At 42.2% G+C, this 26,361-nt stretch overlaps 2 protein-coding genes across 5 annotated transcripts; both read right to left on the bottom strand.

The window, feature by feature from the left end:
* LOC6525877 lies at positions 1-693 on the bottom strand. Of its 2 annotated transcripts, XM_015191038.2 has the most exons (3): positions 600-692; positions 187-542; positions 1-113 (listed from the first exon to the last, which is right to left on the bottom strand). In XM_015191038.2, exons 1-2 carry the CDS (start codon positions 648-650, stop codon positions 210-212), a joined length of 384 nt encoding a protein of 127 aa, XP_015046524.1. In that variant the 5' UTR covers positions 651-692; the 3' UTR covers positions 1-113; positions 187-209. The 2 variants fall into 2 exon arrangements, with proteins under 2 accessions (XP_015046524.1, XP_002101697.1); XM_002101661.3 differs by having other exon boundaries at positions 1-542; positions 600-693.
* A 186-nt stretch (positions 694-879) lies between these two features.
* On the bottom strand, positions 880-25,329 carry LOC6525878 (rho GTPase-activating protein 15). 3 transcript variants are annotated; one of them, XM_015191041.2, is made up of 7 exons: positions 16,208-16,304; positions 11,452-13,482; positions 9,201-10,415; positions 3,915-4,089; positions 2,476-2,503; positions 1,925-2,416; positions 880-1,697 (listed from the first exon to the last, which is right to left on the bottom strand). In XM_015191041.2, the coding sequence occupies exons 2-7, from the start codon at positions 13,429-13,431 to the stop codon at positions 1,514-1,516; spliced, it is 4,074 nt and encodes a 1,357-aa protein (XP_015046527.1). In that variant the 5' UTR covers positions 13,432-13,482; positions 16,208-16,304; the 3' UTR covers positions 880-1,513. The 3 variants fall into 3 exon arrangements, with proteins under 3 accessions (XP_015046527.1, XP_015046526.1, XP_002101698.2); XM_015191040.3 differs by lacking the exons at positions 9,201-10,415; positions 11,452-13,482; positions 16,208-16,304 and adding exons at positions 22,284-22,849; positions 25,094-25,329 and having other exon boundaries at positions 979-1,697; XM_002101662.4 differs by lacking the exons at positions 9,201-10,415; positions 11,452-13,482; positions 16,208-16,304 and adding an exon at positions 22,284-23,157 and having other exon boundaries at positions 979-1,697.
* Positions 25,330-26,361: the final 1,032 nt, after the last annotated feature.

Consider the following 26,361-nt stretch of genomic DNA (forward strand, 5'->3'; position numbering starts at 1 on the left):
TACTATGTATTTTGCTTTAATAAAAATATTAATCAGTGTATACAAATAATTATGGAAATCACGCTCTTACACTAAGCACAATCGCGTGTAATTGCCATCGCAGGGCGCTTGATCTGATTAGGAATTTCAAGAATAAACTGTGATGAATCCATTGCGTCTGTCATGAATGTACATATGTATATATACTTATCATTTTGTTGACTGGCTAATTACGAGGCGATTCCGCTCTGCTGGCCCTTGAAATAGCACTGCAGAATCAGGTATGGATAGTCGCATGTGTCCAGATTGGCGACGTCATCGAACTGCTGCTTACACTGAGCCAAAATAACGTGATCCGCTTTAGAGCCTCGCTTTCCCACCCTCTGCAGATCGATTTTCCCATCATCGCCGAAATACTCCGCAATCAGACACCTGCTGTAGCACTTAACGGCCAATGGGACATCCGAAACGGGAGTGGATGGAGCCACTGCCTCCACCTGGCCACTGGTCAGATTGTGGTGCTTCAGGCAATTCCCTGCATAAACGCGGCCAGCTGAGTGCCACTGCAATATATAGTTATATTGTTAGGTGGATTGAGAACATTTTCGCTATGAACTGACCATAGTTATCGAGTAAATCCATAGCACGACGATGCTGCACACAACCTTCATGGCGCAAATCTAATTGCCGACTAACAATGGCCACATTATCAACGCTCTATATATATTCGATTTTCTAATTCAGCTCAAAAGTAGACCGTAGATTTTAATATAATAATTCGACGATACTTCACTTCAAGTCTATATTTCTACAACTCCATTCTTTAGCTCTTTATTAACTTGAGGCACACATGTCGTATGCGCAATATCAGCATTGCAGTACAAATAGTAAAGTGCCAACTTGATTTTCTCCACATTTATTGAGTTAGAAAATATACAATTTTTGGCTTTCACACTCCAAGTATCTTTCAAGTTTAAACAAAAAAAAAAAACATTTGTGTAGCCTATCTACTGTATTGGACTTTATTTGTATATTTTATATGGTTCATTAATATAGGTATAAATACAAATAATATTCACGCTTTGCGGTTTGCAGCGAATATCACATCTTATATACGATGTAAAAAAAAAAAATTAAATTTCGTCATGTTGTTAGGTTGGCCGCAGGCAGTGCTCACTGTACCGCCACAAAGTTTATCGTTTTACATTATGTTCTTTTCGTGCGGTTTCCCCCAGTTATCTTTAGTATAAACTTAGTCTACTGTCTTTTTGGTAAGTATTTTCTTGATGGGCACGCACTCCCATTTCCAATGAATAAATAAAGTAATTAGAATATTAAAATTAGCGAAGAAGAACATCAATTTAAAGCTGACAAAAAAAAAAAAAGAAGTATTATTATGTTAAACATAGGGTGAGAAGGTGGACACATGGTGATGTTTGATGTTTGAGGCACTTGTTCATCGATGCTGCTCGATCTTGTGATGTGCGGAGTGGGGGAGAGGGGGCGTGGCAGCGGAGGGCGGGTAAACAGCATCCTAACAAACTAGACGCTCATTGTCCGGATGAAAGATGCGATCATAGTTCTCGATCAGCACCTTGGCCAGCATGTTCATGCGTCCGATGTCCAGCTGTATCTGATTGGCGCTCAGCAGACAGGGACCCCAAACGATGGCCAGATTGGTGGACGGCATGCGATTCGAAGCGCTGGCGGCGGCCACTCTGAAAAGTATACATAAACATTAGTTAAATCCAAACTCATATATGTATATGCATAGACCACAGGAAGTGTGAATAAATCAGATTAATCTTTACGTGATTCATGGCAGCTCACAGTTTGCTGCTCACAAGTTCAGCTTGTGATGTTACAGCTCATAACTTCTGAAGTTGACTAAACTCTGGGTGTATTTCAACGACACACTGCATATCTGCACTGTGTGGCCACTAACCTGGTCAAGTGCCTGATGAGGAAGCGCAGCGTGGAGCGATTCGGCTCCGGCATGTCGTCAAAGGCCAAGCTCATCCGCTCGATGGCGGCGTCGTCGTTGAGGCTCCTGCCCAGACGCTCGTACGCCTCCTGGGTGATCAGTGGAGAGGTGAGCTCCCGGAAGAACTGCTTGTGCAGGCTGGTCAGCGTATGGATGTCGTCCGTGTGCAGCCAGCGTGGATCGTACAGGTGGGTCAGCTTCTTGCGCAGCTCGTCCACCAGAACCTTGTTGCCCGAGGCGCGGTACAGTCCATCCTGTTCGATGCACTCCGGCTGCTCGATGTAGGTGCACACGTCGACCACGAAGCGTGGCACATTTGGATGGTCGGTCATGTTGAGCTCCAGTGCGCTGAGCGGAGCGGCAAAGAGCGGATACTTCTGCTCGTCCAGGTACAAGCTGTTCACCTGGCCACGACGTGGACGCGACTTCTTCTCGCTCTTCGGCGAACGGTTGCTGAAAGTGTGCAGTTGATTTATCAAATGCATTCTTGTATACTATATTTATATACTTACATGCGAAACACATTGCTGTTGACGGCGACTGCATTGATTTCGTCATCGCGCACCCAAACATGGAAAAAGAAATTATTCAAAATTATTGCTCGACTTGCAACTGCATTATGGGGCTACGTTGCGACCAATTCCTCACGAGGACGAAGGAATCCTTCGACATTCCGCTGCAAACGGGCGATCAGGGATCGAGCCACTCCCGACTGAGAGACACTACTGCGAAATGCGTAGAAGTTCGCTTGCCTAAGCAAAGTATCTCAGCCTCAAGGAATGTCAGTCACTCACTCAGTCACGCAGTCAGTCAGCCAGTCAGCCAGTTACTCAAGCATTCCTCTCCTTACGAAGATAGTGACTCATTAACGACTCATTTGCATTATCCGAATAAAGCAGCAGCCGCAGCCAAAGCTATGCAAAATCCCCGCGTCCGGCAAAAAGTGAAACCCGCTTTCATTAACAAAAATCCCAGCGAGAGAGAGACTCTAGTATTCGTCTTCGGAATGAATGGGAACTCAGGTGTCCGTAGATAGATACATAGATACATAGATATGTAGATACATAGATACATAGATACGTAGATACTTAGCTACTTAGCTACACATAGATACCCGTACATAGAAGTCAGCCAGTTGCTGTGTGGGCCGCAACGACCTTAAAAGGCCATCCCGCGCCAAGCTCGAGCCTCAAATGCACTTGAAAAAATTAGGTGAGCTTTGTGCAACAAATTCCACATATAAAATCTCTTATGAAAAGCAACAGAACTCTTTAGTTATGCTATTTAAAGATCTCTATTAAAGTGTAGAGCTTTGCTGCCATGAATACCGAGCTTGCAGATCATTTCTAAAGCGCATTTGTTCGAGTGCATGGCTAATGGGTTTTCCAATCGCGTTGGTGGCTTCTACTTGGAACCGGGGCTCCAAGAGCAGCTCCATCTTCGCAGACAGTGGGGCGCCCTCCTTTAACCGGTTGGCGCTGAATTCCCCCGAAGGAAAGTCATCGATGGCACAAGAAGTGGCAGACACTTTCGGAAGGTGACTAAATGCTGCCAAGCGGACACAAATTATTGCGCCTTTTGCAGCAACAATGTTACAAACTAATTGTTTACAGCCCAGATATGATTTCCTTTTGCCAAAATTGCACAAGTGTTTGCCTGTGCTATTGAAGTATATTGAAGTTGTTTAATCAACGCACTTGCAACGTGCCATTTATATGAAAATAATATTTAAACACACCTGCATATAACTAAACAGGTATCAATAATTTCCCGACAATTCAGCAAATCTGGTGCCTTAGGTACAAGTCTGCGGTAATTCCCCATAATTAATAATAAAATGTTTATCATATTGTGCAAGTGCACCTGATGAATATCAAGATTTACCATCTAAGCCATCTGAATAACTAAATATGCAACCTTTTCTCTTATGGCAATAAATGGATTTACTTACACTTCATTCGCATGCGATTCTTGATGGACTTCTTGTCATCCTCGCCGGGCAGATCGAGCAGGTTGCCGATGGAGACGCTCTTGAAGCGCTGCAGAATCGTGGTCTGCTGCGTCTGTTGCACCTCATTGTCCTCCTGGATCTGCTGCGCCCGCAGAATGTCAGTCACTGGCACAATCTGCAAAATGGCAAATAAACAACCCACAGAGCGTGGTGTCAGAGTCACGCAGTGCATAAATATTCAAGTTCGGTTCGGTTTCGGTTCGGAAAAGCTGGGTTGGGGGCGAAAAAGGGCGGAAAAGTGGGGTGCTATCTAGTGCAGAAGTTCTGGGAGCGTACAATTGAGATACACAATCCGACAATCCAAGTAACGTCTGCAAATTAATTGCAGCTTTTCGTGCCGTTGTCGATGTTTATTTTTTTGCCATTTTTTTTTCTTTTCGCTTTAATACCTATTATTAGAGCGGCCAAAGGGCGTGATGTTTAGGTGGAAGAGCTTAAACTTCACAGAAACCACACAATTAGGGTTAAGCCAGTTAGCCAGTTAAAGAAGTTGCACTTTGTATAAAACTACTTCTTCATATAGAAGGCATAGAAACACCAAAAATAACAATTCAATTCATGTTCTTTTTGAAATGAGTTATTATACCGACTGCACGAGGTATTTGATAGTCGAAACCGGGCCAGAAGTGGTTATTTTCTTGTTCATACCGTAACTGCCATTAGTTCGGGGGAAGTTCTTTCTGTTTAGTGGGTTTCTTTTCGGTTCCACCCATCGCTCACCGTTGTTTGCCTTCGCTTGGGATTGAATCTGCCTGCCATGTCTTATCGCCACGCTTTCGTTCCCTCTCTCTCTCTGCCTATCTATCTCGCTCGCACTCCTTTTCGGCTGCACACCCACTATAGCTATGCGCTATCTCTTTCGCGGTGGACAGCGGAGCGAACGGAAAGCGGAACACAAACAAACGGCGATACAGAAAACAATTGCGATAAGCAATTGATTTCGAGTCGTAAGAAATCGCGCAACGCCACGGAAAATAAATGCAAGCGTCCAAGATAACGGTTAATCGAACAGTGCCGCTCCAAGGTGTCGCTGCCAATGCATTTATCGCCTACGCCACGCCCATCCGACCAGCCGCCCACGGCCCCCCATCCGCCCACCAGCCCCCACCGACCAGCTGCCACCCCCCTGCGGCCGCCCAACCGATCTGTTTACGCCAGCATAAACAAAATCCTCAGGTTATCGGCGACATATGTACAAAACGTTTCGGGGAGCAAAGGGGGGAGGGTTATTCTACACCCCATATGGCATATATACATCTATGTATCTGCAAGTTCCAGCGGGCAAACTATTCGGTGCCATTCAGAATGTATCTCGATCTTAAAAGATATAGGTAAACTATTAGCACAAGATAAAAAGTAGCCAAGATATCTTTTTGGATCTTTAGCTTAACATATAGAATCTTGATGAAACATGCTTTAATCTATCTGAAACATGTTTTAAATGTAAGTATTTCAATTAGTTATACATTTTAAAACGCTTTCATCCAGAATGTATCTCGATCGTAAAAAACAACAGCTAAACAGATCGAATCTATCTGAAACATGCTTTAAAAGTATATATTGCATTTCTGATAGTTATGCCTTTTAAAACGATTTTATCTTTCAGTAAGCGCCAGAAATAAATGCTTTGCGCCAGTGCCCACTGTATCTTATTTTAAAAATAAGTTATTGGGGGAAATCCCCAAATTTTGCATTACTCGAGTTCAGAGTGGCACCAGAAATCCAAAGAATTTCTCATGAATTCACCACTATTTTCAGACTGTTAAAACTTAATGTGCCGAAAAGTAATAGTAATTTAATGTAACTTGTTGTACTTGTCTGTATCCCAAACTCAGCATTAAGATAAATAATATCTTATCCACAATGGAAAACCATAAAACAAGTAGTATGGTATTTTCTTGATAGTAAAAGTATTTTAGAGCAGATTCTGATGATGACAATATAGTCTTTGAACTTATTGTTTTTATGACACCAATCTATTGCCCTAAAATGCATTTATATATATTGATTTGGCCGCATTACATTGTGTACTTCGATTCCCCCAAATTGGGTTTGTTGTTGCAGTGCCAAAGTCTGTTTTACAGTATCAACAAGGGAAAAGTTAAATAAACAGAACCTAAAGTCGAAATGAACAAATGTCTTTCGTGCGAAATCGATCGAATAAATATCGGATATTCGTTCGTTCAGTTCAAACCCCCCTATTAGCTCATGATAATTCCGGCAATTGGGACTCGAGCCGTGGCGTTCAAACTGATTAGACTCAATTTGTTTTGGCTAATTTGCTTGCTGTTTTCGGCGTTTGGCTTACTTTTATTCGGTTTTCCATACGAGTGCCGCTATGGTATTTTAAATTATTTCTGCGAGCGTAAACAAAAGCACAAATATGGCGTAGTTTCGGTGTTTTTTTTTATTTATTTTGCCTTTGCCTTACACAAAATGGAAATTTGTGTGCGCCCAAACAGCAGAGTACGTAACCATAAAGCCAAAAAAAAGGAAGGTAACGCGATTTAATTGATACGACCTCGAATAGTACTAGTGCTGGTACATTGCTACATGTGTTTGCATTGCTTTATTTTTGCCTTATTTGCGCGCCCGCAGATACAGTATCTCTATGTCTATATCTAAATACATATGTATCGCAACATTCGCCACAATCGCCACATGATTCACTGAAAAAAGCCGAAATAAAAAAAGAACTGAAACAAAACCCGATACGAAGCGCGGAAAATAAACAAATGATCCGAAAGCCAAACAAAGTCGACTCAGCCTAAGTTGACCTTTTTGTTTTGCTCGATTTTTTGTGTTTTTTTTTTCATATTATTATTTTTGGGGCTTTTCGTTTGGATTTCAAGAAGAGGAGCAGAGGAGCAGAGCAGAGCAGAGCAGCTGCCTTGAAGCCCCTCCTTTCCAAAGCACCAATTCGAAATCTTTTCGACTGCGTGGGCAATCCATCCACTCACTCGTAGAAATCTTTGAGTTCGTCTTTGAGCTCATCTGAAGATCTGAAGATCGTGTTTCCCAAGTGAGCCTATTTCAAAAGTGTTGACAAACTAAATAAATTTACTTTGCCACTTCAGTTTGACACAACACAGCATATGAGGCCACTTGAGAAGTTGCCGCTTTTTTTTTTTTAATTCGAGAAACAATAGAATTCACACACTCCATAATATAAAGAGATGGCGAATGAAACAAGCAGTTAAATGCCATCGAAATGGTAGAAAAAGAGCTTCAAGCGAATTTAATCTTTTGCATATGCACACGTAAACATATCCGTACACATATCACAATCACACATCACAATCACGCAGTCTTATTTATGGAACACTCAAGTTCCGTTACGATTTTTACAGTCTCAGCGATAAAATTTGGTGGCTCAGTGTTCTCAGTCAAAGGTTCTGTATGGTTCATGGTTCCGAGAAGGAACACAGAGGAGAAGCATTCAAGGCGTTTACAAAACGACGAAGAGTTACAGAAATATTTGACTAATGATTAACCAATTAAATGCTGATAAATGCCATGAACGCAGCTTCGAGCCAGGAAATTACACATAAGAAAAGGGGGGAAAAAGCCACACAAAAAAACCGACTCGAAAATGCCTCATAAAATGTGCAAATTGAACATTCATTTAAATGATTATTTGGTTAACACTGCAAGTTCACTCATTTTGCAAACTCAAAGCTTTATCATTCAATTTTTATTTCGGACATTAAAAAGGAGCATTTTTTACATTAACTAGTGGCATACTGTACAAAAGGGTATACGAAATCCAGCAAAAGTTCTATTCTCAAGTGGAGAACCGGCTTGCCAAAGTTTATAACAAAAATAAAAAAAAAATTAACTTTAGACACAAAAACACTAACGGATACATACATGTGTACATATATGTGTATGTACATATATTAACGCAGAATATATGCATGGCAAAAAACGAGGAAAATAAATACGACAAAATAAATAAATAATTGTCGTTCGCGAAATGTGAATCAACATGTTGGGGCCCTCGCATCGAAGGGGGGCCAAATAAAAAGAGGGGGGGGGGATGAACTCTCCCTGCGAATTTCTATGGAATTTCACATGCAGCGGCAGCGGCAAAGGCAACTGCAGCAAACAGAAAACAACAAACGTGAGAGGCAAATAAATAAAAATACATTATGCAGAAAGCAGCACACGTACCTATCTACAGTTGTACATACATATATACACAATTGCACACACACGTACATATGTACATACACACCTACAGGCGTTATAAACAAATTGCAATCAAAAGCCAAGTTTGGGTAACCAAAAGATACATTTGCGGTCGACTCAAAAATGCCCTAGAGAAACCGAAGTTGCGACACAAAGCACTAGAACCCTTGACAATTTATCAATATCTTTATAACATACATATGTATATATATAATAATTATTATATATATATTCACCTGTATCAATTCAAAAACTCAAATAAAATCATGCTAATTAGTTAGTGCAACAAAAGTTAGGTCGCAATTTGCGATTGGTTCGTGACCAGAGAATAAATGAATCAGTACGAAATAAATAAGTATCTTTTCCAAATCCACCCAAAGTCGTGACCACCCAGTGTGATACCCTGTGCAGCAAAACTTTTCGGCTCCCCAAACGGAAGGTTGGGTAACTTTTTGAGCCCTCAGCGAAGGGGTTCACCGACTACAGATCAGCCGAAACAATCGCATGAGCCGTGGATACCAAGTTACAGAGATACAGAGATACCTAGATACTAAGATACTAAGATACAGATACATTTGCGAACTTTAATTGATGTGACAAGTAACAAGTGGCGAAACAATGGCCAACCGAAGAGACTGGGAGAACGTACATGGCAAATTGCAAGTGACAGTGGTACACTCGGAAAACTGACTGAACTTATTAGTTAAGTGTGTTTAAAACAACTGTATTTCAAAATACAGATTTAATCAAGCTCAAGCTAAATTATAAGTCACGACTTTAAGCTCGATTCTACGTTGATGCAAAATGACTTCCCTACTATTTTTAGATTATTTATATCTCTTATATTAAAGATTGTTAAGCGAAAATTCTGGATACCTAGGTGGTGTAAAATATATGAAATATAATATAATATTAACTTAAAATTAACTTAAATTCTACTAGTTTAAATATTATACTTCAGCTTAATGGCGCTGTTGATTAAAATGATTGGCAATGGATTGCACTTCCTATTATATGGTTTTCCCACCCACTCACCATGTCCTCCTCGTCCTCGCAGCAGTACACATCCTGCAGCGTTTCCCGCCACGCCAGCACGGAGTCCGTGAGCAGCAGCCTCGCATTGGAGCGGACGCGCAGCTTGCGTCCCGCCCGCGGAGCCACGCCCCTCTTGCCAGCCACCGCCCCCGCGGCGAGCAGAGCCCGCTCCCACTCCTCCTTCAAGGGCTGCGGAATGGCCGGCGTCCGGTTGTGCTGATGGTGATCCGAATCCTCCGCCTCGCAACTGCAGCCACTGTCATCGCTGCGTGGTGCTAGACTCGTGCTGGTTGTGATGGTCACCTGGGCGGGTGGCGGTGGTGGTGCCGGGCGGCGGATGCGGGTCATGAACCGCTGGTGGACCAGCGATCGGTGGTAGTCGTAGAATATAGCGCTGTACTTCTTCGGATCTTTTTGGCTGTAGAAAATGCAAATGTTCCTGAGGATCGGATGCACCAGGGGCACAATCTCCACCTGCTTTGTCGTCGCCACTGCAGGTGGCTGCTGATCCGCTGGCAGATCCTTTGGCGTATCCTTTGGGTGTCCAGTGACACTGCTGCTGCCAGTGCTGCTGATGGAACCCAAGGTCGCTGTGCTGTTCGTCACCGTGCTGCCCAGGCTGAGCGTCTCATCCGCCTCCTCCTCCTTGCTCTCGCGCGAGTACATGAACTCCATGTCCGTCTCCCATGCTCCGTGGTCCATGGAGGCGGTGGGCGAGGGCAGGGGCGTCGGCATCATCAGCTTGGAACGCTTGGTCAGCGTCGATGTGGATAGCTTGTGTCGCACTCCAGCGGCAAAGACCGCCGCCGCCTGGAGTGCCATTACATCCGCATCTGCATCGGCATCAGCATCGCACGGCAGGGACTCGTCGTAGGCCCCCAGATCCTCCTCCTCGTCATCCAGGTCGTCGTCTTCCTCGTCCTCGTCCTCCTCCTCCTCCTCATCCTCGCCCTCGACGGGCAAGGCTTCGATTAACTCCTGATCGACGGGTTCCAGGGTCTTGAACTGCCAAATGGGCTGGTAAATGGACTCCTCCTCCTCCTGCTCCTCTTGGCATGGATTCCCCGCAGCAAAGGAGTTTCCGCTCAGCTTATCCTTTTCGCCTCCGTTCGGTTTCGTCTGCTCCTCCTCAGTCTGGCGGGGATTGCTCAAGGATGTGTTGGGATTTCGAACTGGTACTTTTGGCGCCGGACGACGGACTTTGATAACGCAATTCTAAAAGTTTGGATAGAAACATACGATGTTGTCAAACCGGAAATAATATCCTGTTTCGACTGTTGCGTTTCACTCGCTTCAATAATTGACTTGCAAAACGGTGGGAAAATTGTTTTGATTTTCAAACATCTCAATAAAAACATTTAAAGTCTTCTATAGGAACTTTTCACCGGAAAAAATTGTAAACTGATAAACTTAGTTAATTAGTTGGGTAATTACGTAAAATAACAAAAGGCGCAGTGGAGGGGAATTTTCCGACCAGCTTTTAATGGAAATTATCATTAATATGCAGCCAGCAAGCAATGAGTTGCTCCATTAATAACTTCTTTACTAGAAATCGCAATATTGAACTTTTTTATGCCGCAGTGATGGTAAGTTTACTTTTTATCGCATAATAGCAAAAAAAACAGATTTAAAAAAATGAGTAAAAAAATGACGTTAATTAAACGCTGATTATTTTGTAGTTATCTTGTGTTTTCATTGCAAACTTGTTTGTTTTACTCCACATTTTTTGCATTGTTTAATGGTTGTTTTTAATTAGATAAGTTTGTTTATTTTTTTTTTTCGTTTCAATGGCCAATCGAATGTTGGCATCCCTTTCGCACGCGAATCGTTAGTCAATTTTGAACTGCAGTGAAACGCAACAAACCCAAGTACACTGAGAGAAAAATATAGTTGCATCACAATATTATCACAATCGTACTGCATTTTCCATATCTTAGAACACAAAAAAAAATAATGGAGCGAATTTAATCGACTTTGATTAATTTTTAACTGATTTGACGGTTTGCATTTCGGAATCATGAAAATTGTATTTATTTACGTGTATTTGTATCACTGCGATATCAAAATTGGTTTGATTTCGTTTTGCGGAAATTCGACCGTGTCAATCAGATTTTAATCACTTAATTGATCGTATTTTTGGTTCATTATTTTTTCAAGAATTTTTTTCTTTCTAATTTTTCTCTCTGTGCACTTTAATTTTGCCTTTGACTAATGCGGCTTGTGTTTTTGTTTCTTATTAATGAGTGTTGACCTGTGTGATTGGCTGCACTTCTTGTTGTTGCTGTTGTTCATTGACATTGCAATTGCTGTTGTTGTTGTTATTGTTGTTGTTGTTGCTTTTGATGCCGCTTTCATTGTCAGCGGTATGATGGTTATTGTTGTTGTTGCCGCTGATGCTGTCATTGTTGTTGTTATTGTTGTTGTTGTTGCTGCTGCTGTTTGTTGTGGGGCGCTCTGCCTCGCCGTTTGGCTTTGGCGCCGCCATCAAAGCTCCGCTGTTGTTGTTGTTGTTGTTGTTGTTACTGTTATTATTATTGTTTTTCTTGCTGCTGTTACTGCTGGTGGAGCTCTCGCCCCCGCGCACACCCTCTTCCCTGACTATCGCTGTCCCTCTTCGCTTCGTACTTCGGATCGCGCGACGTCGCGACGCAGCAGTAGCACACACGTCTACGCTCTCTGAAATCGCTGGCGAAACTGAAACCGAAGCCGAGGCCACCAAACGATCGTTGCCGCCGCCGATGGGGAAGGCGAAGAGAGGCAGGCGCCGTCGCCAATCCCCAGCAACTGAGTCACGCGCTCTCCTTTGGCGATAACCGTTGATCGGTACTTGTTGCTGCTGCTGTTGTTGTTGTTGCTGGAGCCAGAGCCACAAGCTGAACGATTTGTCATAGGCAGTGAGAAAGCCACGCACACACACGTGCAAGCTGGCCGAAAGAGCGAGGCTCTGCATCAAGCGCAAGAGGGAGACAGAGACTTGAGGCTGAATCGCGGCGACTGCGATGTTCTCTTCGATTGCGGTCACCTGTTGCTGTTGTTGTTGCTCTGCCTCTTTCTCTTCGCCAAGTGCGCTCAGATAGTCATTCACAAAGTTGGTCGTAATAGCGCAGCGCCTTTGCTCTCTTTCCAGCTTCACGGGCTCGACGGGCTCCACTCTCTTCAGCTGCAGCTTCCGCTTAAAGTCCTTGACCAACTTCGCCTGCTCGTCCGTGCACTTCGCTCTCTCCTCCGTGCTTCGTTGCAGTGTGACCGAGCTCTCTTCGGCGGCGGCCAAAGGATCGCGCGCTGGCACGCTCTTTGGCTGCTGCCACGGCCCCTCGTCGTAGTGGTGCACCTGTCGCCTCAGTGAGGTCATCCACTGGCAGATGCTCTCGTTGAGATACAATGATGATGATCCCGATGCATCCGCTGCGCTTTCGTCCTGCAGCAGGCGAATGCGGGAGACGCGCGGCTTCTTGTGCTCTTTCTTGTGGCTCTGGCATTGGCTCTCTTCGGGCTCTCTTACGCGGCCGTAGATGTGCTGATCGCTCTGGCTGCTCTTCAGCTGCTGCTGCTCCAGCTTGAGTTCGCAAATGCGCTGAAGGTCAAAGGTCTCCTGGGTGCGAAACACCTCGTCCACGTTGTGGATGATCTCCAGGGAGCCAGCGCTGCCACTGCCATTCGTCGGAGTTTTCGGGAATATTTTGCGCTGCAGCGACGAGGACCGATTCAGTTGCTTAAGAGAGCCGAAGAGACGGGTCAAGGTCGCCGCACTAGACTTGGAGTAGCCCAAGAGCGAGCGCGACTTGACCTTGGTGGGCGGTGTGGACGGTGTGGCCGGTGTGGGTGGTGTGGGCGGTACGGGCGCTTTGACGGGCGGCTCTGACCTTTGACACCGACAGCGCTCGTTGTCGCTGTAAATGCCGCGGCACAAATCGCAGATGTTCTCGTAGATATTGCTGCTGTCGCCGGAAGTCGGCGAAAGGGGCGGTGGCGGTGGGGGAGGGGGAGGCGGTGTACTCACCACGCCCCCGCTCACGATGCACTGACAGAAATGGCAGTAGCGTCCTTGGGCGGCAAACACGCCATAGCCGCATCCGCGACAAAGATTCTCGTAGATCGCCTCGCGCGGAAAATACTTGCGCAGCTCCGAGTTGAGGAGACCTTTGGGAGTGGAGGTCAGGCCCGGCAGATTCTCGTAGATGTGCGCCTCCATGCCGACGTTATCGTTGATGTCCTTCGCCTGCCGTGGCATCTCTCTCTTTTGTTGTTTCTTCTTCTGCCACCCTACTTTCTCTTATCGCCGCTGCGTCACATCGTAATTCATTATTAAGTGAGAAAATAATCGCCAAGCGAGGCAACCGGAGAGATAGTGAGTGAGCACTGTCTTCGAGAGAATTTCATGCACCGCACAAAGAAATGTCGCGAAGGTCTCTCATTTACATAATATTCTACAATCTCTTATTTTCAAATAAAAGAATGAAACATAAGCCCCCAGTTTCCTTTTATAACTCGCTATTACACTTGCATCACAGCCCAAAAACGACCTTAGTTCTCGCAGTGTAGGCGCTGAGAAAAGTCAATGGGCTTGAACTCTTTAAGTGAAGCCACTAGCCCCTATCTGTGTTTCTGTCTCTTTCCCCCCCGCTTCCGACTGCAATCAGCGGTATTCATTATCTCCTCCAAAGTCGCTGCACTCTGCACTCAGTTTTCCTCCAAGCCATCGACTTCTCTGGCTTAACTTTCTTTGAAATGGGTTTTTGAGGAAATGGATTTTAACTATTTCTATTGAAAACAGCTCTCAAAAAGCCTACTGAGTAATGTGATATAGTATCAATAATATGATCCTATGCATTTCTTTTAATATAAGCATAGTTAAACTATGTTGATAAATTATACTTATAACCCAAAGTCAAATACCCACTTATAATTGACACCAAAAGAGATCCTAACATATCACTAATCACTTTAGAGCTTTAAAATGGATGCCTTCTTTGCCCTGAAATATCGTTTAAAGTGGAAAAATTCCCCCAATGCATTTCTTCTGGCTAGAATTCTACAGCGCTGCTTCTTTTTGGGCGTGCTGGGTTTTGTTTTTTGTTCATATACGGAGATGAGTCACTAACCGATCCACCAAACCATGTCGGTCCTCTCGTAACCCCCGTCCTTATCCCTCGGACTCGAAATGAAGGCCCTGTCAGGGCGTGGAGAGCGGAAAGGGGGGAAAAACCCCAGAGAAACAGGTTGGCCAGTCGAGAATTGTGTAACGATCGTCGACTTCCTCACCTACGCCTCACAGGTGCCGCCAGGTAGATGGAATGTGGAACATGGTGTGTGGAATATGGAATGTGCTCAGTCCACACTGGCAAAAATACTAGGCACTGGTAATGCAGCAAAATAGTTTTTTTTATTATTTAAAAGGGCATTTCAAATGTAAGAGTGCTAATTCTACAATTCCTTTATTTTAGGAAACCACAAACTTGCATAATCCATATATTAATATATTCTATCTTCTCAGTGAGCTTTTCTTCGAGTGCACAGTTATCCCAAACGGAAGGCGAGAGTGAGCCTAATGGAGTTAAGGTGCCAAGAAACGAGGCTCCCTACATTAATCTCTTGATCGGCGTAAGTGGGGAAATCATGTTTATCTCGATGGTTGATCTTCTTGGTTAAAATCTTCTTCGGGGGCTTCGTATTATTCGTAATTCTTTGATCTAGGATAGCCGCCATTAATCATAATCGGCTTGGGGCGAAAAAGGGAAACCGGTTGGGGTTTTAGGTGCTTAAAACATGTTTTGCATTCTCCACCACCAATTGTTACAGCGTCATTTAAATAAAATCGATTCAATTCCAGTCGAGAGAATCGGTTCTGTTGTATCTTTTAAAATACAACAGATTTAGATCTTTAGGCACCACAAATGTTGGTAGGGAAAAACATTTTCACGGTGTTAATCGTACATAGGTCTAGAATCTAGAGAATTGTTTGCCTGGCCAAGAACCCGTTTTTTGGGTTGAAATAATTATAAATTATTTGAAAATGTGCTTGGCTATCCTTTTAAATACAAATGTTATTTATTTGCAATATATAGCTCATGTTCATTAAGGAACAAACTAATTTGAAGCCTGACATTGCAAAGTTGCCCTTTCTGGAGCTACTCATTTTGGGAATTTTAAAAGTATTTATCCAAATTCTTCTTTTCATTTTAAAGACCAAAGCTACATTTAATTATTAAAGTTTCATATTTACTGATCACCAAAACGTAGCTATAGAATAACTCGTCATATTTTTGGAACATGATCTATGAATTCACTGCCTTATTGAGCATCTTAGTTATGAAATTCGTTTTCCTAAACCAAGTTATAAATTATAGTTGGTTCCAGCAGCAGCACAAAGGTCACAGGATTCTATACAAAACACCATAAACTGCATTTCACTGCGTTTCACTTTTATCTTCAACACTTCCAAAATAAAAAGTTTGCAGATTCTTTCCTTTAACTACCATAAAAAACGCACAACTTTGGTTTTTCGGGCGCCTCAGTGACCGACTTGCATACTTTTGGGCATTGGTTCGAGACCTTCGTGACCCCGTCAATAAAACCTGTCCAAATTGTGCAGCTCCCAAGGAGACAACAATGCAATCAGCGTGGATTGTAAATTAAGCGCGGATTTGCCTATGCCGATGATTCATCGCCGTTCATTTTCAGATGGCGACAAATGAATGAATGACGATGAATGTTTACCATGTGTACTGTAATTCAGAAGAAACACAGAGCACACACACACACACACCCACAAATGAGCGAAAGAAAGGAAGAACAAATAAAACGGGGTTTGGTCCGTTATCTCACAGCGCTTATCTCACTTTCTCTCCAATTTCCCCCAAAATGCACTGTTTTGCTTTGTTTGTTTACAAGATCTATAAATTTATAGTCGATCAATCCCGAAACGCGAGCACCAAAACAAAAAGTACGAATTTCGAATTCGAATTTCGGCACTGATAAGCCGAGCGTTTTAAATAGAGGAGCATTACGAAATAGGGCTTGAGGTGGAACTCTCCATCAAATCGGGAGCTGCAGGCGCGACGCGTTCGCGAATTTAACAGAATATCAACTGAAATTGAACTCAAGATGCCGCCGAGAATTTTCTTGGGTGGCGGCGGTTCGCCTCGTAAGCGATTGACGTCGCAGTCGCAGTCGCCGTCGCCGTCGCAGTCGCAGTCGACGTCGACGCCACGAGTCGGTGGCTATGGAGATGCCGACCTCCGGTCACCCAGGGAACTCGAGCACTTCACACTAGTCAGCAAAAGTGGGCACCAAACCCATAGTTCTGGACCAAAATGTGCTGTTTAGTTTGGTGAAAAAACAAGTTGGGAATTATAAGCGTGCACTTTCGCTGAACAGATGCAAAATATCTTTAAATACAGAGTTGGGGCAAATATTTATTTAAATTAAACCAAATTAATTGAAATAAAACTTAATTAAATCAAATTTTATGAAATTAAATCAAATTAAATAATATTAAGTCAAATTAAATCAAATTTAATAATATTAAATCAAATTGAATCAAATTGAATTAAATGAAATCAAATTGAATAAATTTAAATATAATTAAATACAATTAAATCAAATTGAATCAAAATTATGAATATGAGTTGCCCACGGAAGTTCATCATCATGGGCTATGGGCAGCTTAAGTAACACAATATGACTCATGCAAACGGAGCTTCAACCACTCCTTTGTCCCAATACCATGCTGACCAGTGTGGGCCAGAGATCAGTGATGGGAAGGCAAAAGCCCAGAACAGAACTGAACAGAACAGAACAGAACTAAAACTGAACTGAAACCGAGCCACATGTGTGTAATGGAACATGGGCAACATGTGTGGCTCTGTCTGGCAGTGCGCCGCCACATTTGCGAGTGTATGCGTGTGTGTGTGTGTAAGGGTTGGGGGTGGCATGGGCTGGGTGGATGTAGAGGTGGAGGTGGGGTGTGGGGTGTGGCAGCGACAAAAGACGCTTTTTATACTCAACGCCCGTTGCCTAATTAAGCATATCGAGTGCGGTGGTCCCTGGAGGAGGGGGCTCTGTTGGAAGAGTTGGGAGTTCGTTTTCAGTTGGGTTGGGGGTGCAAAAAAAACAATATGGGGGTAGGGTGGGTACTGGTAACGCAGTGAGGGCGGGACTGGGAGGGTAACTAACCATGATGAATGCTAAACACTGTTCAAGTTATGCACAACAGTTGCGTAAACCGATTGCAATATGCATGCGAGTATATGTACTTTTGCACAACACTTTATTGCAAGCGAATCGGATATGAAAATGAGAACTGCACTTTGAGCACGAACCCAGCCTAAAGACCTAGGATCTTAAAAGATCATAAGCTTTTTTTAAAATTTTTGAAACATCCCAACCAGTAAAGTTTTAATTAAGGAAAACAAACTGATAAATAAATCCTCTTCGGTTATAATGGTTGCTATTGTATATGCAAATTGTATATAGTATACCACCGACTGTGCAAATATCTCAAAATCAATATAAAAAACAGAAGCGGGAGAAAATGGAGAAAGCAAAACATGAGGATGCATCTTTGGAGAAAAAGAATAATTCCGGGGCAGAGACTTTAAAAGCGCGAATGAGAGCGAGACTGGGAATGAAAATGAAAATAAAAATGAAAATGCAGTACAGCCGATGTTCAGCAATATGGTCGCTTGATCTTTGAACTAAATTAATTAAGCACAATGAACACAATTGTTGTTGTTGGCTTCGCTGCCGTCGGCAGCAAATGTATCCAGCAGATACAAATACATATACAAACGCAAATACAGATACGACTACACAACAACACACCGAAATAAGGAAATGCATTCAGGCAGTGACCAACATTGCATTCAACTGTTTGCTATCAGCTACCCTATATCCAGAAAAATACCCATAAATCATAGGGTTTTCTAGGGATTACTAAGAGTAGGGCCCAAAAAAGTTACCCATTTTATACCTTTTTAATACCCTTCATAATGCACGCAATACCCAAAATTAATAAGTTTTAAATGCATAAATTGATGCAAAAATACATTTAACTAGTAAATAAAATTATACATATTTGCAAATCCAGCAAAAATACGTTTTCAAATCTAATATCTATAAAAAATCATTCTGAAAACGTTTTCATTTTTCAGAGGGCATTTATCATTCGCAGTGCTAGTTCCTGAAGAACATATTTTTCATGTTTTCGCTTTCAGTTTCCATCGTTCTTTTCCCCCAACTCATATTTGGTTTGGTTTTTCTGCGGGTCTTCCTCGGCCGCCTTCTTTTCCCAAAAAAAAAACAAAAAAAACAAAAAACCAAGAATTAAAAAGGGGTGGCCCACGGCTCATGGCCCGTGGATGATGGTTGATGGCTGATGGCCCTGTCCAAGTCCCATCCATGTCCCAACCAAATCCACAGTCTCGTCCCCATCCTCATCCACATCCACATCCACAGCCACATCCACATCCAGATCCCTGTCCAGAACCAGACTCGCGTCTTTGGCAGCATTATGTTTCTGTCGGTAATGAGTTGGCTGCAACTCCAATTCAGTGTTGTCGAGATGCGACATTAAAAACCGATGGATTTAAGAAACAAGTGAATTTAAATGCATAGTTTAAGCTATAATAATAAGGCATGTTTATGTCATTATGACAAGCGAAGATATTTAGGAAATCAAAGTTAGAGTTTATAAAAACAATTTAGATAGTGTCGATAAATAAGTATTATGAGTAAAAAAAAGTTTTGCAGACTTTTAAAATCTGTTTAAGATCTTCCATAATTTATAATATTTTAAGTGGATTTTATTTTGTAAATATGTAAAAAACTTGAAGCTCAAATAATTTGTATAAGATTGAGCATTTTTTTGACTAGCAATAAAATAGTCAAAGCGCCAGCCCTACGGTGGCTTTAAATGCTCCTTGTGGTTGTATTGGTGTTTACTCCCCATCCCCCATCCATGCCACCCCCTCCCGCTTCCCCATTGAGTTCACTTTATGATTATTATTGTTGGACGGCGGTCTTCTCCTTTTTTAATGAATTTTATTAAGCGCGACAGCAGCAACAGATAGATCGAGTTGAAAAGAGTGTGAGTATCTGTGAGTGTAACTGAGTGTGTGTGCGAGTGCCTGTATGTCTGAGTGTGTGTGTGTGCGTGGCAGGGGAAGGGTTTTGGGTGACCGAAGCCAGCAGCTTTTGTCAACGCCTCAAATTCAAATGAAGAGCTGCTGGTAAAATAATAATAAAAAAAACGAAACTACTTTAATTGATATTTTTTATTGACCATCGCCTGTGACTCATTCGATGCTCTATACAAGTCAAGCATGAAATCTAATCCGGCAAATAAGTAATATTAATTGATAATAAAGAAAAACAATTTGTGTAAATTGCTGTGGAAGAGGCGATAAAAATGCACTGCATTTTTAAGTGTTTCATGCCTCCTAATTAATAGCATTTAAACGTTTGCGTGGCTAATGAGAAACGTGTGGATTACAGAGGATTCAGTTAAATGTTATGAGATTATTTTTGTTCATATTTATGTAAATTCGTTTTTAATATTGAATAATCGTTGCGTAACTGTGTAAACTAATTCCGATTTTAACCATATTGGTTACTTGGTTTCCCCTGCACACTATTGCAAATTTCCAATTGGTATCAAGTAATTGGACTGAAAGTTATCAGTTTTAGAAACGTGTATATATGCATTTTTTTAAACAGTCAGGAAAAATTCTGTATAATAGATACCCTGTTTAGTTTGAATAAATAACCAACACTGTATAAAGTAAAAGTAAATTCATTTTATTTCCTATATCATTTTGTTTTTGATCAAATTTGTAATAAGCAAATACAGTTCTGAATTCCAGATCTAACTTATTCCAATTAGGGAATAAACCCGCTTCTGTATATCTCATTTCCAGACTTTCCTATCAGTAACACGCTGTCGAAGAGCTCCGAAACTTGACTCATAGAACAATTTGAGATAAAAACGCTGAGATAAAAATTGTGAAAACTCAATGACACATGCAGGGGGTGGTGGTGGAGAGGGGTGATAACGGAAGCTGAAATTGGAATCGAAATACGTAAACGAGTACGAATCCGAATTGAAATGAGAATGTCAGCTCAAGTGTCAATCAGACGATGACAATTCTACTTGGCGCTGCATTAACAAAGAAAAAAAATGAAATTAAAAGAGAAATTTTGAGCCAGAAGTGCGGGGCAAATCAGAGCGAGAAAATGAAATGCATAAATAAAGCCAAATGGAAATAATGCACGCAGAGTATCTATGTGACCGACTGCGAACGTGTATTTGTGCCCGTTGACTGATGACAAAATTGTTTCACTCGTCAGTCAACGAACCAAGTGATAAACTCTGCACAGCAAAAAAAAAAAATGATTTAAAACTTGGAAACCAAGTTATTAGCATTTTAAATACACTTAAAAGTTTGGTTTTTGGTTTCATTAGATGCATTCGGTGTCTGAAAGTATGCAGCATTTTGTTCTAAGCCGAATAATAGATGTAAGATACTCATTCTTTTAGTGATTTAACTAGTATATATTTTCTCCCGGTGCATGTCTTTTATGTTCCCCCATTCGCATCAGAGAAATTCGCTTGGCAATTGCTTGGTAATGAGACCCTGCTTGTAATGGTTATATTCTATTTTTCCTGGTTTCATTTCTTCTCCCATTTCGCAATGCAAAAGTCGCTGGGAAAACGCGCCCGAATCGCTGCCAAGTCGCGCGCAACACGCATGCGCAGCTGCACTCGCAATTAGTCGCTAAGTAAAGCCCAACAATGGAAATGGAAATGAAAACGAAAACGCAGATGAACTAAAAGATGATAAAGCAAAGGCGAATGGCAAAACACGCAACGAAAAACGAAACAGACAAAAGCTCGAAATAAGACCATGCGCAATGCATTTTGCCATTGCATCAGTGAGAAAACCGCATGGGTTAAGGGGGCTTTAGGGGGTTAAGACGCTCTTCGGATGGCACAATGTATGTAAGCCCGCCAGTGCCATTGCAATCGCCATCCCAAAGTATTTCAAGTGATTTATGTTGGTTATCAAATAATGTATAAATTCATTTTGTAAAATTATGTGAAAATGTGCACCAAACGTTGCCAGGAAGTAAACTTAGTTTCCACAGCAACAAAATCATTTATACTTGTACTTTATCCCATGGAAATGGGTCAGTAAACTACAAAGTAATCATCAAGGTTAAGGTTACGAAATATGTTCATATTTTTATCGCATTCTTCGCACAAACGGAAATGTAATAACTTGTGTACATAAAGTGTTTTTTGTTATAAATGAGCTTGCTTGTATGATTTATTGGGTAAATGGGAAATGGCCAATGGTTTTCATGGAACTCAAAAAGTGCTTCACGTGGGTCATCATAGTTTAAAGAGTAAGTATAATTTATACCATATCTTTTATCATATAGTTTCTTCTTTACAAAGCAAATTAGTTATCAAAATGAGTTGATCTGCAAGCGAAGCGATCCGAAGGACGCCAAGATGGGGCAAGTGGAAAATAGCTTTTCACTTTCGGACCCAACGGAACTCTGACGGAACCCGTTCCGGTCTCACTTTCACTGGGAATGCAAATTTCCGTCAAAACTCAGTGCCCTCCAATGAAAGACCGCTAACGGACCGTAAACGGGTTTAAATCGCCGGCCCAGTGAAATTCATGGGCCGGGGAAATCCTATGAATCGGCGATAAATCACGCTGATACGAGTTATCAGTCGAAAAAAATGTTCAGGGAAATTCAATCTTTGGCTCTATTAGTGGCTGCTAATCTACATTTTAAAGAGGTATTACCACTGATTAGCATTTGTGGATCTTTCTTAAGTTCCTGGCTTATCGCACATGGTGATCACATAAATAAATTACGAAAATATCTGTTACCATACATTATAGAGGCTTAAAAGTTAAGGATTGATTCAAAACTGCCAGCTTTCTGTGCTGATTACCATGTGATGGATGGGTCTTGATGGATGGGTCTGGTCACTGGTGGGTGACTGGCATTTGAAGGGCGGTGGCTATTCCACTAATTGATGCATGCTTCTAGGTGGCTTGGACTTACCCTCAAGGCGTTCTGCTGGCGATGATTGGAGGTCAGGTCGAGCATGGAACTGGCCCTTAGCTTCTTGTTTTGATCCGCACTGGCAGCTGGAGCGGGCACTGCTGTCCGTAGTTCAACACTTGCTGGCACTTCGGGCGTGAGGGCTTGACCCTTTGTGGCATCCATGTCCTGACCATGATACGGATCTGGGTTACCGCACTCGCTGCAGGATATATTCTCCGCCGAGCGCGCCGCCGATCTGCTGGCCAGTGGCGACGAGGATGCGGTGGAGGAGCCCGCCGATGCGGATGCAGTGGTGCACGTGGAGATGGTGGGCGATGTGGACGTCCAGGTGGCTGTGGGTGGTGTTATGCTGGTGAGCGTCACTGTCAGTCGCCCGATGCCTTCGTTGTTGTTCTCAATGCTGTTGTTGTTGTAGCCGATGATGTTGTTGTTGTTATTGTTGCTGTTGGCATTACTCGAGTTTTTGGCATTGGCGTAGAACACCTGGGATATGCTGCGAAATATGGTGCGATAGCCCCTTTTGTTCTCTGCATCGCCGGCCATGATCACACTGTGCAAAAAAACTATAAGACACAAAAAAAAAGAACTGATATCACACACACGAAATCTGCACGATTCTGCTCTTTTCCAATTCTTCACTCTTTCACTTTACACTCTGGACTTTTTTTTTTGTTTAACTTTTGTTTCTATGTCTTTTGTGTTGTGTGGGCGAGATTCACTGAAAAGAAATGGGGTTTGGTTGTGGGCGTCACGTTTTTTGGGCTTGTAAAAATTACGTTTGACTACATTTTCTGGTGGTAAAAATCGCTTTTAGGTGAGTCTGATCACAAGTTATTTTCTATTCATGTGATACACAAAGTGTGTGGCTCTAATTTTCTATCGATAGCAGAACATTTTTCAAGATATTACTCTTATTTTCTCAGTGCACTTAAATGAAACGTGAAAACGTCGGAGGAAAGCCAAAAGCATGAGCAACGCGTCCACTTCTTATCACTTTTTTGCGCGGGTGGAGCGCGTTTCTTGGGCCACACAAATCAATAGTAGAATCGTAACACCCTGGAAAATATCATAATTACACGAGGCCAATGGAAATCGAAATGGAAATGGAAATTGTAAATTGTAAATGGTATGGCATGGAATGGAATGGGGACTAGACCATGGCGAAGTTCGTATCGAAAACTGAGTATTAACGCACGGGAGACGCGTTCGGGCAGCGGCGGCCAACTAAATCGCGCTGGCAGCGTTACCGCCTTCAAGCGCCACCGTTACCTTACCGCCAACGCCAACGTCGACGGCGACTGCGACTGCGACGCCGACTGAAGCAGCAGCGGCTGTTGGCGTAATCGCTTTTCTTGCCGCTTTGGCTGTTGCTTCTTTTTGCAGACTTTGTTGGTCTTTTTTCGGTTTTTGTTTTGTTTATGGCGCTCTTCTAGGCGCACAGTGGTTCCGAAACTAATTTTATGGCCGACAAAGGCTGAATACCGTGGTGCTCATGATTGGTATTATGAGAGATTATTCGTAAGAGAAGTCTGACAGAAACTACAGCCTGCTTCGTCTATATATCTTTTATATTCAAAAAACTTTAATCACCTTTTATTTCTTGATATTTTTGTGCTAGTAATGCTATAAAACACATTATTTATACTTATGGAAACTCACTTCCCGCGCATTTCATTTAAAACTAGTTTAAGGTAAGCTATTAAAGCGTCACTTTTAATGGCTATAGAAATTTTGATTTATTGATTTAAGGAAACTTGTTTTCGAAACTTCTGAACCCCTGGATTTAGCAGTGGAATATTGATTTTTCCAGCGACCACTGTGCACCCATTATGCGTGTTGTCTTTTATTTATTTATTTATTTATTTATTTACCCCGTATGGAGAGCTTTCTTCGCCTAGTCCGCATGCAAATCGAGAAACAACAATGTGCGGCATATTGTATAGATCGAAAACCCGAATCCACGCCAGATTCCAGATCCCAAATGCCAGCTGCCAGTTGGGGAACAATAGTGACACAAATTGGCCAACAAAAATGAAAAAAAAAAAATGGATAGTCGGGGGGCTTGGGCTTATCAATCACAACTTTCACCGAAAATAGCCATTCGAAAAACGAATAAGGCAATAATCCGCGGAGAGATGATGCAATTCCACTGTGCGCTTAAACGTTTTACACACTTGTCGCGGAGTGTTTATCACTGCCCACTGTTGTGTTGTTGCTTTTATTGCCATGGTTGTTTTCGTTGTTCGCTTATCACGCGCTAAAAGTTGTATGTGCCGTGTGTGTGCCACACACTCACACACGCACAGCTGCAGTCAAAATAATAGTGGCGAGCATTTGGAAAAGTGATAATGCAACTGCTTTGGTTTTCTTCCGTTGCGAAGCTCTGATTGCAGGGAAATAAATATAGGGTTGGTATGATTTTCAAATATTGTTAAGTAGCAAATAATTAGGTATCAGAAAGTTCATGCATTTCACAAGTACGCGATAAGTTATTCTAAAAATCGCAGCAGTGTGCAAGGAAATAGGTAATTAGTTTGAACGTTTTCTTTATGAATTTTCTGTTGTTTACCAAGATTTTTGTCATTACTTTTGAATACTACTTGCAATCAATTTAGACAGAGAAATATTCAAAAAATAAATATTACTTGTACAGCTTGAACAGAGTTAATAATATATTTTATCAGCGAAAAGCTTGTTTTCTAATATTTTTTGGAAAACCCTAAAACTCCACCCGCAAGTGTGGCCACTGTTTGCTCTTGATTTTGTATCTCTATTTCTGCAGAGCCAATTACGAGTGCGTTACTCACTGGCAAGCAGAAAGTGCATTGGCAATTGCAATTGCCACTGATAGCAGCCTATTGATGCAGTGCAACAGATGAAGATGCAACAGAAAGCGCAGCTGCAATCGTCACGTACGCGCCTCAATTAAATGCATCGCATCACAATAAAAACCAACGCGAAATCAGCTCAGATTCAGATTCAACAGCAAATCATCAACAGCAAATCAACGAAACCGAGTGGCAAATCGAAAGGGACGGCGGTTGACAGGCGACTAAAAGGCCAAAACACCGAACACAAACTACGAGGCGACTAACTACTAACTGGCCAAGTGGCACACTCAAAGCCCAGAAACACGGGGCAACTGCAAATAAACAAAAAACAACAAAACAAAAAAAAAAATCAGAAACCAAAAACCGAAAAAACCAAAAACCGAAAAGCCAAAGCAAAACAACAGCGGCGCAAAACAATACCGAATGTGAATAGGGATAGGAATACGGGCGCTATAGATATGGAAATAAAATACATATAGTACATGGGATGTAACCAAAAGCTGAAGAAACACCGGCCGCACCTCTGCTGCAGTCGACGTCGGCGTTGGCAGAAGCAGGGGCAGCGGCAGAGGCGTCGACAGCCCACGCAAACGTCAAACGGAAAGGGAGAGACCCCAAAAAGAGGCGGAGAATCGGGGGAAGCGCAAGGAAGTGTAGAGAGCCGACGTCTTGATACCCCTCAATATAGTGGGAACATACCAGGGTGTGAACAATGGCCATACCACCCTTTGTTATTTATTTAAAAATGCATTCTTTTATTCAAATTAATTATTATTACTTATCATCTTCCCTAAAAAGCCCTCTGTAAATTATCTTCAAATACTATTAAGAAGGTTTGTCATATTTACAAAAGTAACCAAAGTGCTGATAGAAATGGTAATTAAGTTAAATATTTATCAGTCTTGCTAGACAATGAAAGCCAATTCAAATTCAAAAGCATACAATCGCGATCCCCATGTTTATCAATTTTGAGTGCTGGAAATTGATAGAGGATCTTAGCGATAATGAAGTGTGTCTCATTCGAATTGAGTTAGGATCGTCATATTATTCACTTATATTCACTAATGCAGCTAAAGAGTTGGTTCTGCAGAATTCACTTATCAGCTGGTGAGTCACTGCAAGCGGGATATCCAGCTGATATGCCCCACGTGAGTGCTGGGCATATTAAACGCCACACGAATGGCTTTTGAATAATATTTACATTCATTCACCTGAACGAGTGCGAGTGCCAGTGTGAGTGTGAA

Source organism: Drosophila yakuba, chromosome X (assembly GCF_016746365.2).
Source record: "Drosophila yakuba strain Tai18E2 chromosome X, Prin_Dyak_Tai18E2_2.1, whole genome shotgun sequence".
In the NCBI taxonomy this organism is placed as follows: domain Eukaryota; kingdom Metazoa; phylum Arthropoda; class Insecta; order Diptera; family Drosophilidae; genus Drosophila; species Drosophila yakuba.